This window comes from Tupaia chinensis, unplaced genomic scaffold, assembly GCF_000334495.1.
Source record: "Tupaia chinensis unplaced genomic scaffold, TupChi_1.0 Scaffold000602_1, whole genome shotgun sequence".
Classification (NCBI taxonomy): Eukaryota; Metazoa; Chordata; class Mammalia; order Scandentia; family Tupaiidae; genus Tupaia; species Tupaia belangeri.
Window position 1 is genome coordinate 316,474 of NW_006160120.1, and position 17,826 is coordinate 334,299.

Here is a 17,826-nt window from a genome sequence, read left to right on the forward strand (position 1 = left end):
TATCATCCTGAGGGGGTAGCGAAACTAAAAGAAGATTTTTGTTTTTGCTTGGTTTGTTTTAGTTTATTTACTTCTGGGGGGTATCTCCCACAGGAACCTCATGCTGTGATCCACCACCCAGGTCACAGGCATACATGCGTGCACCTGGCATGCCTAGGGAGGTCGCAGGATGCCAGCCCAAGACCTTTCCTATGTGGATTCATTGCCACTCCCACTGTGCCACTTCCTGGGCCCCCAAAGAGGCTTTTAAGCAGAAAAGCGCCCTGATCAGATCAGATCTGGAGTTTATCAAGAGAAATGCAGCTTCCTTCTCTCTTCCTCAGCACTGCCTGTGTAGGTGGCGGCCATCTCTTACCCAGCGTCATGGCTGCCCTCCGGCCCCTCATGAAACCCAAGATCATCAAAAAGAGGACCAAGAAGTTCATCGGGCACCAGTCAGACCGATATGTCAAGATTAAGCGCAACTGGAGGAAACCCAGAGGGATTGACAACAGGGTGCGGAGGAGGTTCAAGGGCCAGATCCTGATGCCCAACATGGGTTAGGGCACCAACAGGAAAACGAAGCACATGCTGCCCGGTGGTTTCCGGAAGTTCCTGGTCCACAACGTCAAGGAGCTGGAAGCTGCTGATGTGCGATAAGTCCTACTGTGCTGAGATCACCGTCGCCTCCAAGAACCGCAAGGCCATCGTGGAACGGGCAGCCCAGCTGGCCATCAGAGTCACCAATCCCAACGCAGGGCTGCGCAGTGAAGAAAACGAGTAGACGGCTGGTGTGCACGTTCTTTGTTTCTAAATAAAGCCACAACCCCCCCCCCCAAAAAAAAAAGAAAGAAAAAAGAGAGAAATGCAACAGTGTAGAAGGAGAGCTGCCTGGTACATCACGGGTGCGCAGGCCAGGCTGTGGGAACCGTCCAGATGAAAGACGGTGAGCAGAGAACAGGCGGTGGTGGATTCCAGTGGCAGAATCCACAGAACCTCCAACGTGCCCTTTGCAGGAGAAGCCACCAGGATGGGGTTAGCAGCCTCCTCTTCTCCCACCCTTCCTGCTCTGGGCTGCCTGGCCTGCTGGCCTGACGCAGAAATTCAGAGCTGGAAAGGTCATCACCCCCATCGCTGTCTAGATCAAGCTCTCCAATTTCCTTGTGGGCGGAGGGGGGGAAACTAAGGCTCAAGGGAACCCTGCCCATCAGCGGCAGAGCCTGGCCCAGAACCCAGGCGTTTCATGATGCAGAGCAGAGTGTTATGGGCTCAAAAACAGCTTGGCGCAGGAACCGGGGGAATGCAGGCGGGGAAGCAAGTGTGTTTCTGCAGAACGAGAGGGCCTCGACATTCTCAAGGGGTCCTACCGTCCCTCGGAAGGCCGGTCCACTCAGATGCCTGGCTCCAGGCGCTGGAAAGGAGCTAGGGTGGAATAGATCCGGTGGGTCCGCATGGATGCCTGGCTGGCTGGCTGGCTAGGCTGGGACGCTGTGCCCACCCGACGGAATTTCCATCGAAACAGAGCGAAACTCTGAATTGGGAAACCCTTTTCCTTGAAATGTCTCCGAATACCGGCTGGGACCTTCCTGTTTTTCTGGGGTACTGTTGGGGGGAACTTCCTCAGGTTTCTGTATCCAGTGTAGGGACGCTTTCGGTTCTGCAGGGATTCCCGGAGACAGCGTGGGAGAGAACCGCGGCTCCCGAGCGCCCACGGGGATCTCTCTGCTCTCTTTGCCCCCAGCTGGAAGCAGGGTGGCTCCTGGCCTGCCTCTGCCTGAACTCTGTGGGTCCCGGGTTCTTCGGGGACCATGCCCCCTCCCCCCGCCCCCAAGCGCGTCCCTAAACTCCCTGGGGAGTTAGATTCCTGGGCTTGTCCTGGGGAAATCCCTGGCCGAGAATTGCCAGGACTCCGCCCCCCACATAGCCTGGCGACGATTGGCCTTAGGTGACCCCGCCCCTTTCCTGGGCGGGGCCACGGGCTGGGCTGCCGAGTTACTAGACGTTCCCCGCCCTGCTGCCCTGCGCTCCCGCCTCCTGGGTCTCACCCCGCCATGGTCCATCTGCCTCTACAGTGTGTCCTCTGGGGCTGCTTGCTGACCGCCGTGAGTTGAGTTTCTGCCTCGACTTGACGAGGGATTGGGATGTGAGAGTGAGGAATGGGAAGGAAAGAGAAGCAAGACATTGGGGAAGAGACCTACGTAGCTGGCGTGGGTGTACAGGAGGGTGGATGGAAGCTGGGTAAGGTCCTGGGTAAATGAGGTGCACTGACTCTCCTCCGGAGGTCCCAGGGAACCCCACAAGGGCGTTTAGGTAGGGTACTGCCTAGATGGCATGGATGGGGTTGGAGTTTAGGGAGCCTCACTGTTCAGAAGCGTGATCCTTTATCTGGTCAGAAGTCTGCGTTCTGGGTTTGCCTCAGAGGCTGGCCATACGGAGACTAGTAGAGGTCTCGGGGTGGGGAGGGAGGCCGGCCAAGGGAAGGGGTGGGTTGGCCTGTTTCCTGTTCCTTTCTCGTTGTGGACACTTGCCAGCCTCCGTACATGGTTATCATCTCTTTGCCTGCTGGGGCTGCCTTCTCCCAGGGCCCTCTGTGAGAATAAGGACGGGTGCAGAGGCCCAGGTACTTTCTTGAGAAAGCAAGAAGATTTTAACCACCCCTCCACACCTCCCACTCTCAACTCCTGGAAGATCTAACCTAGGAGAGATCCCCAAGGCTGCACTCTCTGCCTCCAGAATTTACAACAATGTCTGGGGGAGCTGATAATCCATGGGACCCACGAAGGGGTTAGGAGACCAGCAGGGGCTTCTCCAGGCATGAGAAGGGCTCAGACCAACCAAGCATATCTCCGGGATTTTCAGAAGTCCACACTTGACTCACTTTTTGTTTGAATGTATTTTTGTAGTTCCTCATTCTGGAGGCTGGGAATCCCCTAAGTACCTGACCCTCTCATCCCAGCCCCTCTGGCCTCCCCCTGCTTTCAGAGACTGTAGATTCTGGCATGAAGTCTGGGAAGGAATGGTCTATAGCGTGTGTGTGTGTGTGGGGGGAGGTTTAGTAGGGAAGCTGCTTTGGTTCCGGAACTTTCATTTTTACTCTGAGCAATGGATCTTAGGGAGAAAGGAGGCAGGAGGGTGGAGCTGGAGAGAGGCAGGGAGAGCTTTGGGGGAGGAGAGGAGGAAGAGCCGGAGCAGATAGGGTGAAGGGCAGTCTGGCCTCCTCGAGAGCAGAGTCTGCCCTCATCACCCCCCCACCACCCCCAGTTTTGGCTCCAGGTAGAGGCTGGGCTGTGAGAGTAATATCAGGGACTGCTTATTAAGGGCACCTATTTGTCAGGCTCTGAGCAAAACACTGCATGTATTCTCAGTCTTGTTGCTTCACCTCTCCCATTATACAGAAGAGCAAACTGAAGTGCAGAAAGGATTGTCTTGCCAAAGGTCTCACAGCTAGGTAGTGGTGGTGATGGGATATGGGCCAACATCTACCTGATTCCCAAGCCTGCCTCTCAGGCGGAGAGAGTCTTCAAGCCTTGGGGCTGAGCTCGTATGGCAGGAGGATCAAGCTATGGGGAGTGGGGACTCACAAACACTTCATGTGTTTGAAGATGCCTCTGAGAGGTCCATGTTCATAGGATGAGGCCTCGAGATGCATTGGTGGGGGCTGTCACCTTTTCTACTTCCTTCCCCATTTGGGGTAAGATACATTTCTGTAAGTAATTTGCTTAGGTCCCCTAGCTGAATGAGAACCACCAGTTAGGTAGGATCCTGGACAGCAGGCCGGTTAGCCAGGGTGCTGAGCATCCAGGCAGATACATGTTCTATCGTGTGGTCAGGAAGGAAGGATGCACTTTTGCATAGAAAAATACATCATGACTTTCCCAACAACCTAATATATATGATGATTGAAACTGCAATTTAATGAGTCCGCTGTGTTCTGGACACTGTGCCGGACCACATACTTGCTCTCCATTTTCACAGCCCAACCTGCAGGGCAGATATTAGTACTCCGATCTCATCATCTTTTTCTCTTGCTATAAGGCATGTACACTTGCCAGAGAGAGCTGGGGGTAGGGTGGGAAGTGAGAAATCACCCCTTCCAGAAGATGGCCATACTGCGATCCCTTCTCCTCCATTCTTCTTTTGGGATTTTGGACACACATGCACTTGTGACTGGGATGACTTTCAAGTTGCCTGGTCCAGGACTTGAACTGTGAAGTCTGCCATGTAGCATCCAACTGCCTTAACCTCTACACCACTTGCTGGCCCAATTTTTTTTTCAACTTATGACAGAAGGTGTGCACGTGTACAAAAGAGAAAGAGAGACAACCCTCTACAGAGTCTCTTCATGCCATTATCCCCTTTCCCCAGCCTTCCAGCTCCTCTGGATCCTGGGCATTAGTGCGCACGCCCAGCATGTTTTCAGGCTGACTGGGATGCGAACCCATAGTCTGCCATGTGACTTCCAGCACCACAGTTCAGTTTGTTACTGACTGCACCACCAGGCAGGCTCATTCCTCCCACTTAGAGATGAAAAAACTGGGGCTAAGAGAAGTGAATAGTAAGTGTGATGAAGTTGAGGCTGAGCCTAAACTTGAACACTCAAACCTGTGCTCTTTTCCCTGGTTCCGCCCAAAGTGTGGGACGACTGAAGGGAGCATGTGGGTTTAGAACTAAACAGACTCACTTTACAGTTCCTTAAAAATCCTTCTCATTTTTTCAAGGGGCATGTCTCTGGAAATAGAATATAGTTGATGCCTCTCAAGGATTTGCTAATTCCCCCTCTTTAAACAAAAATCAAGAGCAGGCCTGGGGGGTGGGCTTTCATCAAACCAGTTTTGGGAGGTTACTAATGTTTTATTATTGTCGAATTTACTTTTAGGGTTAACTTTTATTTATGAGAAGTAATTCTGGTTCTTCTCTCATGACAATGACACAAAGTTTACACCTGAAGTAAGTGTATTTAAATGAACAAGAAGTAATAGTATGGGGGACCGGCAGGTGGCATGGTGGTTAAGGAGCTGGACATTCCCACATGTGTGACCATGGTTTGAGTCCTGGGCCTGGTGGCTTGCTTTCTCAATTTCCTTCTCTCTGTGTGTCTGTCTTTCTCTGGTCAAATGAAAATAAATGATTGAATAAATAAAGTTAAATAAAAATGAATAAACTTTTTTTTTTTTAAAGAAGTAATAGCGTGGGTAGTGCCTGCATGCATTGATAGGAAGAACAGTGCAGGTAAAACGCGGGTTGATGAAGAGAAGCACGAGACCCAAGCCCTCGTTGGGATTTTGTCACCGTGGGATGCTGAGCAAGTCATGCAATCTCTCTGGCGCTCCGTCCCACCATCTGTAAAATGGAAGAGTTGAACTTAATCCTGCCAGCTTCACAATTCTAGCACTTTCTGAAAGAGGGGCAGGGTGAGCAGGCGATGAGGAATTAGAGGGAGAAAACATGATGGGACTTGGAGAGGGGAAGGAAGAGTAGCAGAATAGGAGGAAGAGGTCGTGCTAAATATAGCTGCAGCAGGACTGGAGCCAGCTGAGGCTAGCCCGCCTCAGGACTCCAGGGGAGGTCCTGCAGCCCTGGCATCCTGCTGGGTCTTCAGGAGAGGAAAGACTCAGGATTCAAGCCAAAAGGAAGGTATACTCCGTTTGGAGAATATTGTGAGGTTCCAACGGCATCACTTTGTAAAGTACCGGAAGGATTCACAGTGTGCTTTTGTAATCAGATCAGTTGTCAGTTTAGCTGAAAAACAAACACACCGCATAATCTGCAGGCCCCATTTTTTGCTTTGGACCTCTGCAGCTGCAGCCTCTGCCTGGCTGACTTTCACTTTCCTGCCCAGGAGGCTACAGCAGAGATTTCCAGATCCCTTTCGATTGCACAATTCTGTTTTCAGGTCCACCTGGAACCACCCACTGCATGCAGAGAAAACCAGTACCTGGAAAACGGCCAGTGCTGTAACCTGTGCCAGCCAGGTGAGAGGCCCCAGCTAGCCCCATCGAGGGACCCCTGTTGGTTTGCTGGCAGGTGCAGACCCCATGTATTAGCTGTAAATGTGAGTCTGAAACAATCCATTGTTGCCCATCCCTGTGTGCTGTCAGGAAGTGCCTGGGTCCCTCTCTACTGGGTAAGCCTAGGAGAAATCCCCAAGGCTGTGTTCTCTGCCTCCTGAATTTAAGATGACAAACACAGAGGGGCCTCAGAGAGATGACAATTGATGGGACCGAAGAAAAGCTTAGGAGATAAGCAGGGGCCTCTCCTGGGCTTTATGTTCATATCTCCTCCATCAGCCCAATCAAGCTATGGAGTATCCAAGACTTTCCTCTGAATTGCGCCCCCCCGCCCCGCCCCAAAGCCTGGCTTGATCATTTATAAAAGGTGGCTGACTCGTTGCATTGGGAAGAGTAGCCTCATTTCCCGGTTTTCCAGGAGAGAGGTTGGTGAATGACTGCACGGCGCTGACTGACACCGAATGCCTGCCTTGCGGTAAAGACGAATTCCTGGACACCTGGAACAGAGAGCCACGCTGTCACCAGCACAGATACTGCGACCCCAGTGCGTGGGCTGCTGGGGAGGGGTTTCCGGGAGTGGGCTGGTATCTCTGACAATGCAGCCCACTGATTTTATGTGGCCAGGGTCTGTTCTGATTGCTTGGGGTCTGGGGCATCCCAGTGCCTAAATGATCTGATGGCTCTCTCTACTTGGAAGAGGGTTTAAGAATAAAGAGTGGGCAGTGCGAGGAGCTGGGCTCTGAGCTTGGCCCAGCAACGAGTTTCTGGACTTTCCTTCCCATTTCTGCTCAGACCTAAGGCTCCGGGTCCAGACAAAAGGCACCTCAAAAACAGACACCACCTGCACCTGTGTAGAAGGCCAGTACTGTACCAGCAGTGTCTGCGAAAGATGTGCCCCACACAGTCTGTGCCTTCCTGGCTTTGGGGTCAAGCAGATCGGTAAGTGACCTGTTTGGGAATCAGCACTGGAGGCGGTGGGAGGAGCTGGGCAGTGGGTGCTCAGCCTCAGAGGTGGAGAGACTGGAGAGTCCACCCTGGGCCGGTGTCCCCACTAGCGGACTAGAGTGAGAACCTCCTGCAGAGGTGTCTGCCATGGGAGGGCACAGGAGAGGTTGCCTTGGACGCTGCAGCCATCCGGAGCAGTTCTCCCTGGGGAGGTGGGGGTGGGGGAGCTTAAGGCAGGAGCTCCCTTGAGAGTCCTTGTGATGGTTAATACCCCTCCCACCACTCCCAGCGACAGGGGACTCTGACACCATCTGCGAACCCTGCCTGGATGGCTTCTTCTCCAATGTGTCATCTGCTTCTGAAAAGTGTCGCCCTTGGACAAGGTATAAGGACCCATCCTTGCACTCCCTGCCCCAAGAGTGGCACGAGACCTGTCACCTCTCTCTAGCCACCTGGCCCTGCACCCGCATGCCTGCACACACCCGTGCCCTTGACCCATCTGCAGAGTGACCTCGTACTTCTCAGCGTGCCCCTTGCCTGCTCTCTCTAGTGATAACAGATGCTGTTGATCTCTCAGTCTTCTTGAAACTTGCCCTTCTTAGGGGTAATGGGATCCTCTCTTGGTTTTCCCTTTGGTCCTTCTTGGTTTTCTCCTCCTTTTTGCTATTCTAGGGTTTTGTTCTGGGCTTCCTCTTCCCTTGGGGAGGCTCTTTGCCACCTCCCCAAGGCCATCTCGTCCCCATCTTTGGCTTTGGCTCCATCTCCCTCCATGGTTCTGAACCAGCATCTCTGGTCTCGAGTTATCTCTGAAGGCCCAGGCTGTTATACCCCACTGCTGATCGTACGCCTCCACCCAGTGACTCAGGTCCCTCTAGCTTTGGAGGTCCAGATGGGCTCCCTGGCTTCTCCCCCACCTGGTGCAGAGGGCACACTCACCCCAGAGGCCTCCTTCCCTTCCCCACTTCTCAGAGAGCCCCCAGGACCTTTCCAGCCAGTCTTCCGAATCTGTCTCCTCACTCCCTCCACTGCCATCACCTTAGTTTGGGCCTCATCATCTGGGTGAGGCCTCCCTGCCTCTACTCTGTCCCAGTCAGCTGGTTCTCTCCTCATTTGCCTAAGTGAACTTTCAACAGATCCTTTCAGATGACGACACTCCCCTGTTGAAAATGTGTTGTAACTCTCTGCTGTCCTCGGGTGAAACCCAGACTCCTGAGCGCAGCCACAGACCATCCAGCGCCGTTTCCCGGCCTCTTCCCTCGTATCGTGCTAATTCTTCTGCTTGCAGTCCTCAAACACCTTGCACACTTTTGCCTCAAACTCTTCTGCCTGGAATCCCCTAAACACATGCCCCGTTAACATTTCGTATTTAATTTTAAAAAATATTTGCTGAGGCCAGCAGGTGGCGTAGTAGTTAAGGTACGAGACTCCCATAGAGTGGACTGTGGTTTGTGTCCCAGACCCAGTGGCTTGAAAATCACACCAGGCACATGTGTGTGCATGCCTAAAACCCCGAGAGAAGAATGGAGGAGAAGGGATTGCGACGTGGCCATCATCCTCCTGGGGGGTAATTTCTCACGTTTCCTCTCACTGTCTCTGTCTCTCTCCAGTGAGTACCCATGCCCTATGGCAAAAACAAAAACAAAAAACTTTTTAAAAAATTGCAGTTGGAGAGACCAGCAGTTGGTGTAATGGCTATGTCGCTGGACTCCCATGTAGACTAACATGGCTTGAGTCCCAAAATTGTGGCTTAAACTCATGCCAGATGCGTGTGCATGTGTGCCCAAGATCCTGAGAGGAGAATGGAGGAGAAGAGATTGTGACATGGCCATCCCCCCTGGGGGGTGATTTCTTGCTTTCTCTCTCTCTCTCTCTCTCTGTCTTTCTGGTGAGCGCATGTGCCCTATAGCAAAAACCTCTCAAAAAACATTTGCCAGTGGGCACATGCACTCACCAGAGAGAGAGAAAGAGATAAAGAAAGAGAGAGAGAGCACCCCCAAGGGATGGTCACACCACAAACCCATTTCTTCATCTCTTCTTTCCTCCCAGATTTCGGGCATGCACACACATGCACATACCCAACATGTTTTTCAAGTCACTGGGTCTGGGACTGGAATCACACAGCTGGCCATGTGGGATCCAGACACCAGAACCACTACACACCAACTGGCCCCTCTGTTTAATGCTAAGTTTGATACTTTGCAAGGTGGATCCACATGGGAAGGTACCTGATTTGCACCCAGAGACCCTTATGAGTACACCAGACACGTGTATGCCCATGGTTCAGGGCTGGCTGAGGCTGGAAGTGGATTTTGGTGTTCAGACCCTGTTTTTTTTGTTTTTTTTTTGGGGGGGGAGGGGGGCTCTCTTTCACTCTCTCACATGCTCATGGAGGAAATTAATGGATGAGCTTAAAAAGAAAAAATGTGCATGGGGCAGAAAGCATAGAACCACCCAGTGTGATGTCTCCCTCCCACCTCTGCCTCTTAGCCAGCCAGTTCTTCCTGGAGCCTCCCAATGTTCCTGCGAATCCTTCCAGAGAGCCTCCGAACAAACCAACAAAGACACATAAACGCACATAGCCATCCTCCTAGCTTTACACAAGCACAGAATAACACACGTGCTTCGTTTACCGTCTGTCTTTCCCAGCGGATCGCAGACCGCGTCCCCATCTACACGTGCACATGCTATCGTTTCTTTACTTCCTTCTTCTTCTCCTTCTTCTCCTTCTTCTTCTCTTCTTCTTCTTCTTCTTCTTCTTCTTCTTCTTCTTCTTCTTTTCTTCTTCTTTTCAAAGCAGAGCCACCCAGGAGGCATTATGGGAGTCTAGATCTGTGATGAGAAAGATCTGGCCCAGCGGGGTCACAGGAGAAATGGGGAGGAATGGACAGAGAAGGACATAGCACAAGAAAAATGTTCTCAGGTTGGAGAGGGAGAGAGACTTCAAAGGCAGCACACACGTTTGTCTTAGATGAGAAGAGTGTTGGGACCAGCAGTTGGCATAATGGCTATGTTGCTGGACTCCCATGTAGTTGACCATGGTTCGAGTCCCGGACCCGGTGGCTTAAACTCACGCCCAGCGCGTGTACGTGTGTGCCCAAGATCCCAAGAGGAGAATGGAGGAGAAAGGATTGCGGCATGGCCATCCCCCCTGGGGTTGATTTCTTGCTTTCTGTCTCTCTGTCTCTGTCTTTCTGGGGAGGGCATGCGCCCTGTAGCAAAAAAACCCGCTCCAAAATAAATAAATAAATAAATAAATAAAAGAGTGTTTAAGAGTTTCACAAAGCCCTCAAGGCTTGTGAGATGAAGGTCATTCCTGTTTTGCACATGAGGGCTCTGAGGCTTACTGAGCGGGTGCTGAAACACTCAGGAGCCTCCAGTTATCAGTCAGCCTTTATCAGTCCAGATTTCTTGAGCATCTACTATGTATCAGGCATTGTTCTAGCCACAGGAAATGCCTCATGGAAGAGAAAAAGGCCATGCTTCTGCATTTAAGAGATCTGCAGTGTCTGTGGCGCCAAGGTTGACGATCCCCATCTCCCCCCGAATTCGTCATCTCTCTATCCCAGCCCTCGTGGGTTCTCTCCCCTGAGCAATTCTCATTCCCCTTTAGTCTGTATCCCGAGGCTTGGCTCTCATCAGAAACTGCCCTTTATACTACTTTTTCATGATGTGCAAAAATCTCTTTGCACACATGCACTCAGATTGCAGGATCTGTGCCACTGCTGTAACAGCCAGCATAGCGTGTCACAGGTCATGTGTGTTCAGAGCCTGGACCGGTGGGTTGTTGGCTGCCCCCCTCTGGAGTTGAAAATCTTGTGGTGGGGGAAACTTAATATGTCTTTTTCTGTGTATGTGTGTGTGCACACATGTGCACACGTGTCTGTGCACAGCTGCGAAGCCAGAGGCCTGCAGGAGATGCAGGCAGGAACTAACACGACTGATGCCCGCTGTGGTGAGTCCTGGAGAATGGGCCCTGGCAGCCTGAGAATGTGGGAACTGAAGGGGAGACTGAGGCACACAAAAATGCCAGGTGTGGGTGTCGCGGGGGTTAAGGTGGCTGGATCCCACATGACTGTGCAGTTTGAGTCCTGGATCTGGCAGTTTGAAACACACACAGGACAAGTGTGTGTCTGTGCCCAAAACTCCAAGAATGAGGGAGAAGGGACTGTGGCGTGGCCATCCCTTTCTTACTTTCTTGCTTTCTCTGGTGAGCACATATGCCCTATAGCAAACTTTAAAAAAGAAAAGATTTGATGGCTTTTGGGGCCAGCAGATGATGTAGTGGTTACGTTTCTGGACTCCCACATGGTTGACTGCAGTTCGAGTCCCAGACCCAGTGGCTTGAAACTCACAGGGGGTACATATGTGTGCAGGCCCAAGCTCTGGGAGGAAAATGGAGGAGAAGGGATTCTGTCTCCTGGGGAGAGACTTCTCACTTTCCTTCTCACTGTCTCTGACTTTCTCTCTCTCTAGTGAGCACATGTGCCCTAAGGCAAAAACCTCTAAAAAAAAAAAGATTTGATGGTTTTCAGATGTGAAAAAAATAAATTATTAAAAAAGAAAAGAAAAGAAAAATAATAAAATGACAGGTGGGGACAGGAGAATGGGTGGGGAGGTGAGAAGAGGAGGCAGTTCAGGGTGTGGCCTCCCAGCCCTGCTACTTATCTTGGGCACCGGGCAAGTATCTTTCTAGCTCCAAGCCTCAGCTTATTCATCTGTAAAATGGGACCACCACAGCACTGTCCTTAGTAGGTCAGGGGACATGCCTGGCACGAGTTCTCGTACTTGGGGGACAACCTGTAAGCGGTGTTCTGTCTGCCATCCCACATTCAAATACTGGTGTGACGTGACATCGTCCCCTCTTGGCTTCGGTTTTGATTTTAGAATGAAAACGTTGGCCTACAGCACAGATCATAAACTCAGGTAATTACAGGGACTAGGCAGGTCATGTTAATGAGTGGAAAAGGTCTGAGGTAAGAAAAATGCATCCTCTTTGCTTTTTCTCAAAATCGACCCTTCTCTCAGTAGGGCTGGAGCTAGAATGAGGTGAACGAAGCACTTGGCCATGGGCACAGTATTTAGGGGGTACCATAAAAACGCAGCAATCAAGATAAACAATATGTTGATGCAGGATTTTAAGAAATTTATATAAAGGTCCTGCAGATGGCATAGTGGTTACATCGCGGGACTCCCACATGGCCGACTGTGGTTCAAGTTCCGGATCTGGCATCCTGAAAATCACTCTGTGTGTGTGTGTGTGTGTGTGTGTGTGTGTGTGCCCAAGAGCTGGGTGGGGACAATGGAGGAGAAGGGATTGTGGTGTAGCCATCCCCCTTTGGGGTGATTTCTCATTTTCTCTCTCACTGTCTCTGTCTCTCTCTCCAGTGAGCACACATGCTCTAAGTCAAAAACCTCTTAAAAAAAAAAGAAAATACATGCAAAAAATTCATGATAAAATAACAGCATTTTAATAGAGACAGGATCCCACCCTGCATTTGCATGTGCTTGCCTTACCTCCTCTTAACCCTGGCCCTAATTCCAGTAGAACTTGATTTGAAAAATGGGCAGCTGGCCCCTGGTTTGCTGGCGTGGTGTCTGCCTGCTGACTTTCACAACACGGCAGTGATAAAACACTTGTCTTGAGTACTGAAGTTTTTGGTGTCCCCTAAATTTTGTCTCAGCTTGATTGCGTCCCTATGTTCACACTAGTCTCCTCCCTGCTCATTTGCCCATGTAAAGTAGAAACTTAGGTACAAGAAATCGTTTTCTTTCTCCCTCCACTCTTGTTCTCTCTCTCTCTCTGTCTCTCTTTTTCTTTCTTTCTAGTGTGTTTCTCAAGCCGCTGGGTCCAGGATTTGAACCGTTTGGTCAGCCACATGGGATCTCGCTGCCTTAACCACCAGGCCACAGAGCCACTCTCCATCCATTTATCTATGATGAAAACAACAGTACAGTCACTTAGGTCTGTGCTGGTCCCCAGCACTGAGCACAGTAGGGAGTGGTAGGGAGTGCGGTGAACAGGCAGACAACTTCCACTACCCAGTTCTGGCTGATGGTTGCCAGGTGGGGATGGAAGCCCACTGAGGCCCCATCTTCCCAATTTCTAGGGAAGACCAGATAGCCACTATTTTTTTTTAGAGGTTTTTACTATAGGGCGCGTGCACTTGCCAGACAGACGGAGAGAGACAGAGAGACAGAAAGCGAGAAATCACCCCTCAGGGGGGATGGTCACGCCGCAATCCCTTTTCCTCCATTCTCCTCTCAGGATCTTGGGCATGCACGCACATGCACCTGGCGTGAGTTTTAAGCCACCGGGTCTGGGACGCGAACTGCGGTCGACTGCATGGGAGTCCAGCGACTCAGCCATTACGCTAACTGCTGGTCCCAATAGCCACAATTTTTAATGCGGAATCTCTCCATTTTAAAATGTTGGAAAATATTTCAAAACTTAAAAAAAATAGTAGTGCTGGTTGCCCTAAAGCTACCTGCCAGCTGCATTTCCCGGAAGGCCCCCTTTTTTCACCCTCTGATGTCGATGGGCTCAGACACGGGAGGGTTTTGGGGTTCGGCAGACACAGCCACTGTGGACATGGGGTGGGGAGTAGCTGCAGGGCCGGGGCGGTACGTGCTGAAGTCTCGATTTCTCCAGACTCAGGGAATCGTTGGAGACTCCTGCTGGTGATCCCCATTATCCTGAGCACCCTGCTTGCCACCTCCTTGGTGTTGGTCCTTAGCAGTGAGTCTCCTGGTGGGAGATGGTGGGGAGGGAGGAGGGAAGGGTAGGGGGAATGGCCACCTGCTTCCTGATCTGGCCTGCCCCCTCCTCTAGCCCCTTCTTCTTCTTTTTCCCCCTCTAGGAAAGATGAAGAAATCAAAGAATATGGTAGGTCGCCCCTGGGGTCTGGGACTGAGTTTGGCCAACTGGAAAGGAAGCTTGACTCATTGTTGCCTATGGGGCAGGGAACTGCTTCGGAGTCTGTCCCTGAGACCCGCGGGATTGAAGCAGAACCCACCCCTAGACGCCAGCCTTGGCTCTCCCAGTCCCAGGCTTTTCCTCCCCAGAGTGCATCTCCCCACAGAGCTGCCCCTGCAGTACTGCCAGTGCTGGCTGTTCCCCACACCTTTCCTCGCAGTCAGCATGCAGGGAACCATGGTGCTGGGTCAGTGGGCCCGGGGTAGAGGGGCCGCTCCTTGAGCCTTCTGGCTCCCACTCTGGAAACTTCTTGTCACCCTTAGTGTGGCCAGCAGGGGGCAGGAGGCACCCAAAGAAACAGCACAGGCCCCCCTTATGGGAAGGGGCAGGGGCAGGGGTTTGGGAAGGAGGCTCTGCTTCTCAGGGAAGAGCACCCTAGAGGCACAGCTGCCTGTAGCTGGGGGTAACTCACACCTTGGCTCCCCAGACCCTCCCCCCTCAGGTTGATCGGCAGGTTCCGGAGGAGACGGTTTTTGTGGATTTTCCCGGGCCCAACCCTGCCGCCCCAGTGCAGGAGACCTTACACGGGTGCCAGCCCGTCACCCAGGAGGATGGCAAGGAGAGCCGCGTCTCAGTGCAGGAGAGACAGTGAGGCCGTACGTGCAGGAGCTTGGCGACTTGGCAAATGGAGAGCCTGGAGCTGCTGCTGCTGTACCACTGCAGTGTGGGGGACAGAAGTGGCACTCACGGGGCACAGCCCCCTCGACCTGCACCCAGCAGCTCCACACAGGAGCCCCAGCACCGGATGCAGGAGCAGCTCATCAGGGAGAGCTTCTCACCCGCCCTGGAGCCCATCCTGTCTCCCAACTTGCTTCTACAGATGGAAGTGAAACTTTGGTGATGGGGGCAGAATACGGTAATAGCCGCCAAGCCCTCCGCCCCAGCAGTCCGGTGTCAGAGATGCGTGAAGGGGGTTTCCGTAAGCCCAGGGACACACTGAATGTGCATTGCAGGGTTCTTTGTGGTATTTAGGACTGGAAGTCACTTAACTGATGTTAAGGAGACTGGCTAAATAAAATGGTAATATATTTATACAAAAGGACCTCAAAAACTTTCTTGAATTAAAAAAATAAGGAAAAAGAAAAAAGCATGTTGCAGAATGATGGGTATGGGATTTTTATTTTTAAAGTACATGCTTGTGCCCAGCAGATGGCATGGTGGTTAAGGCGCTGAACTCCACGTGGCTGACCAGAGTTTGAGTCCCCACCCTGAAAGCTTGCTTTTTCACTTTCTCTCTCTCTCTTCCCCTCTCTCTCTCTCATGAGCACCCTGCCCTATAGCACATTAAATAATAACAATAATAATAATAATCATGAATGTTTTAATAAATAAATAAATAAAATTTAAAAGTACATGCCCTGCCCAGCCCAGCCCAGCCCAGCCTGTAGCATACTGGAGCGGGGTGCTGGAAGACACGTGGCAGACCATGGATCTCCTGTTTGGGTAACTTGAAACACTGCAGATATGTGCAGGTGCCCAAGATCCTGGCAGGTCCGAGGAAGGGGACTATGGCATGGTCAGCCCTTGTCGAGAGCTCTCTCTCTTTTGCATATATACATGCACTCTCTATCAGGATTTAAACCAACAGCAAACACATCCCTCCGCTCCCCTAATGAGATATTGTCCACATCTAATGTACATCGTATAGGCAAGTGTAACCACAGCTCAGAGTGGTAATATCTGGGGTGGGGAGAACGGAGATTGCACTTTCCCATCATGCTTCTCTTTTTTTTTTTTCTCAAAAAGAGAGTGAATTCACTCTTATGTAATTTAAAAAAAAATCATCAAACATGCAAAAAGAAAAACGGGGGTGGACATGCTGGGTGACATGAGCTGTTTAACTCGCTGTCAGGCTTACAGAATTAGGGCACTTTTTCAGGATAAATAAGAATGTCCCCAGGCTTCTGCCCCTCCAGGGCAGTTTCCATGGGTGCTTACTTTTAGCATCTAGTTTGCAAAGTGTTCTCATTTGATTCATGTTCACACAAACAGCCTCCTGGGACAGACAGGTAGAAACGGAGGCCCAGAGATGTGAAGTGACTTGCCTGTGGCCACACAGCAGTATGTCCTGGTGCCATGCTCGGAGCTCCCCACTCTTGGTCCTGAGTGTCCCCCAGATCAGCCTGCTGTCCGGACCTGCATCTTCAGCTCCTTCCCAGGGAGATCCTGGGCCTCCCGGCGCCTTCTGACCCCCCTCCACTACAGGAGTTTCTGCTTCTCTGTCAGATGGTGCCCCCTTCCCCCCAGCAGTATCTTCAGATAAAAATAAACTGTCCTGTTCTGTTTCCCTGCTGTGCCAACTGAGGGGGAGCCTAGCCAGGAGGAGCGGCAGATGGAGTGGGAGCAGAGGGGAAGGAAGGAGAGGGGAGGAAGGTTGGAGGACAAGGAGGAGAGGAAAGAGCAAGGCAGAGTGCCAGGAGAAGCCCCTGTGTCGAGAAGTTTAACCCAGGTGACGCTTAACCTAGGGTCTCAATCTTGCTGGGCAAGAAGTTTTGGATTTCCCCAACGTGTCCTGCTAGCTGGAGGGAGGGACTGGAGAGGGCTTGTCCCAGTGAGGCTGTGAGGGCTGCTGGGAGCCAAGAGAGGGGCACCTGGCTTGGCAAGCTTCCCAGAAGGGCTTCGAGAACCATTTGGATGCACCAAGTGGGGGCCTTTGGTTTAGAAAGCAGAGCAAAGTGGTGGGGGTGGGGTGGGGAGGGGACCTTGGGACTTAATCCTCACTGGCTCCCTAGAGCCCAGGTACTAGTGTGGCTCACTTCCGGGTGGTGAGATGACAGAAGGCGAGGGGAGAGCCAGCCCTGCCATCTCTCATCCGTGTGACCTTCGGCCAGCTACTTTCACCTCTGTGCTTCTCAGTTTCCTCATCTGTAAATGGCGGCCATCCCTGTAACGTGCTACCGAGCCCTCCTGCATTCTCTCCTCGGTCAGAGATCTCAGACTTAACTGTGGATCAAACCCCCTGAAAGGCTTGTCAGACAAGTTGCCAGCCCCTGCCTCTGTTTCTGGCTCCGGAAGTGTAGGATGGAGATCAAGAAGTTTCTATTCTCTTAAAAAAATATTTTTTTTAAATTTATTTCTTTTGAGAGAGAGAAGGAGAGGCACCCCAACAGCCTTGTGCCATACTTCGCCCCCAGTTTCAGCTAGCCCTGGATCGTGGGCACACACACATGCCTGGTGCATCCAAGAAGGCGTGAACCCAGATGTGAACCCAGAACCTTTCCATGTAGACCGGCCTTGCAGTGTCTCATTTTGTCGCTATGCCACCATTTGTCCCCAAGAAGTTTCATTTCTGACAAGTTTCCTAGGTGGTGCAGACACTGCTGGCCCAGGGACTGCCCTTTGAGGGCCGCCACCCTTAACCCGCTTATTTCTCTGCAGCTGGTGCCTGTTTGAGCGCTTGTGACCGCTTGTCTCAGGAGCTTTCTCGGGTTTTGAAGACGTGCTCACCACGTAGGCTGTAGCTGGGGGATTTCAAGCCCCGGAGTACTCTCAACCAACTAGCCATGAAAGTTGGCAGGTAAAAACTCCCGCTTCTTGGGGCCAGCATATGGCATGATGGTTACATCACTGGACTCTCACATGTCTGACCGCGGTTCGAGTCCCAGACCCAGTGACTTGAAACTCACACTGGGCACACGTATGTGTGTTCCCAAAATCCTGAGAGGAGAATGGAGGAGAAGGGATTGTGCCATGGCCATCACTCGGGGGGCAGGGGTGATGTCTCACTTTCTGTCTCTGTCTCTCTCTGGTGAGCACACGTGCCCTAGAGCAAAAGTCTCTCTCTCTTTTTTTTTTTTTTTTTTTTAAATCCTGCTTCTTTGGCCTTGGAAGGGATAAATGTGGGGTGTTCTACACTGTCTCTTAGGCTCCCTGGAGGGATTGAGCCCAGGTGCCTACAGATAAACTGGGATCTGTTTCTTC

At 51.7% G+C, this 17,826-nt stretch overlaps 1 protein-coding gene and 1 pseudogene across 2 annotated transcripts; both read left to right on the top strand.

Moving 5' to 3' along the window:
* Positions 1-56: 56 nt before the first annotated feature.
* On the top strand, positions 57-803 carry LOC102488996 (60S ribosomal protein L32 pseudogene; annotated as a pseudogene).
* Positions 804-1,958: 1,155 nt separating this feature from the next.
* Positions 1,959-14,958, top strand: CD40 (CD40 molecule). 2 transcript variants are annotated; one of them, XM_006158540.2, is made up of 9 exons: positions 1,959-2,081; positions 5,873-5,951; positions 6,406-6,531; positions 6,780-6,926; positions 7,222-7,315; positions 10,823-10,884; positions 13,582-13,668; positions 13,790-13,815; positions 14,348-14,958. In XM_006158540.2, the coding sequence occupies exons 1-9, from the start codon at positions 2,031-2,033 to the stop codon at positions 14,495-14,497; spliced, it is 822 nt and encodes a 273-aa protein (XP_006158602.1). In that variant the 5' UTR covers positions 1,959-2,030; the 3' UTR covers positions 14,498-14,958. The 2 variants fall into 2 exon arrangements, with proteins under 2 accessions (XP_006158602.1, XP_006158601.1); XM_006158539.2 differs by having other exon boundaries at positions 14,333-14,957.
* Positions 14,959-17,826: the final 2,868 nt, after the last annotated feature.

Coding starts and splice junctions, on each gene's coding strand:
- CD40 (XM_006158539.2), top strand. CDS start 2,031: ATGGTCCATCTGCCTCTACAGTGTGTCCTCTGGGGCTGCTTGCTGACC. Junction 2,082..5,872: donor GGGGCTGCTTGCTGACCGCC/GTGAGTTGAGTT, acceptor TTCTGTTTTCAG/GTCCACCTGGAACCACCCAC. Junction 13,816..14,332: donor TGAAGAAATCAAAGAATATG/GTAGGTCGCCCC, acceptor TTGGCTCCCCAG/ACCCTCCCCCCTCAGGTTGA.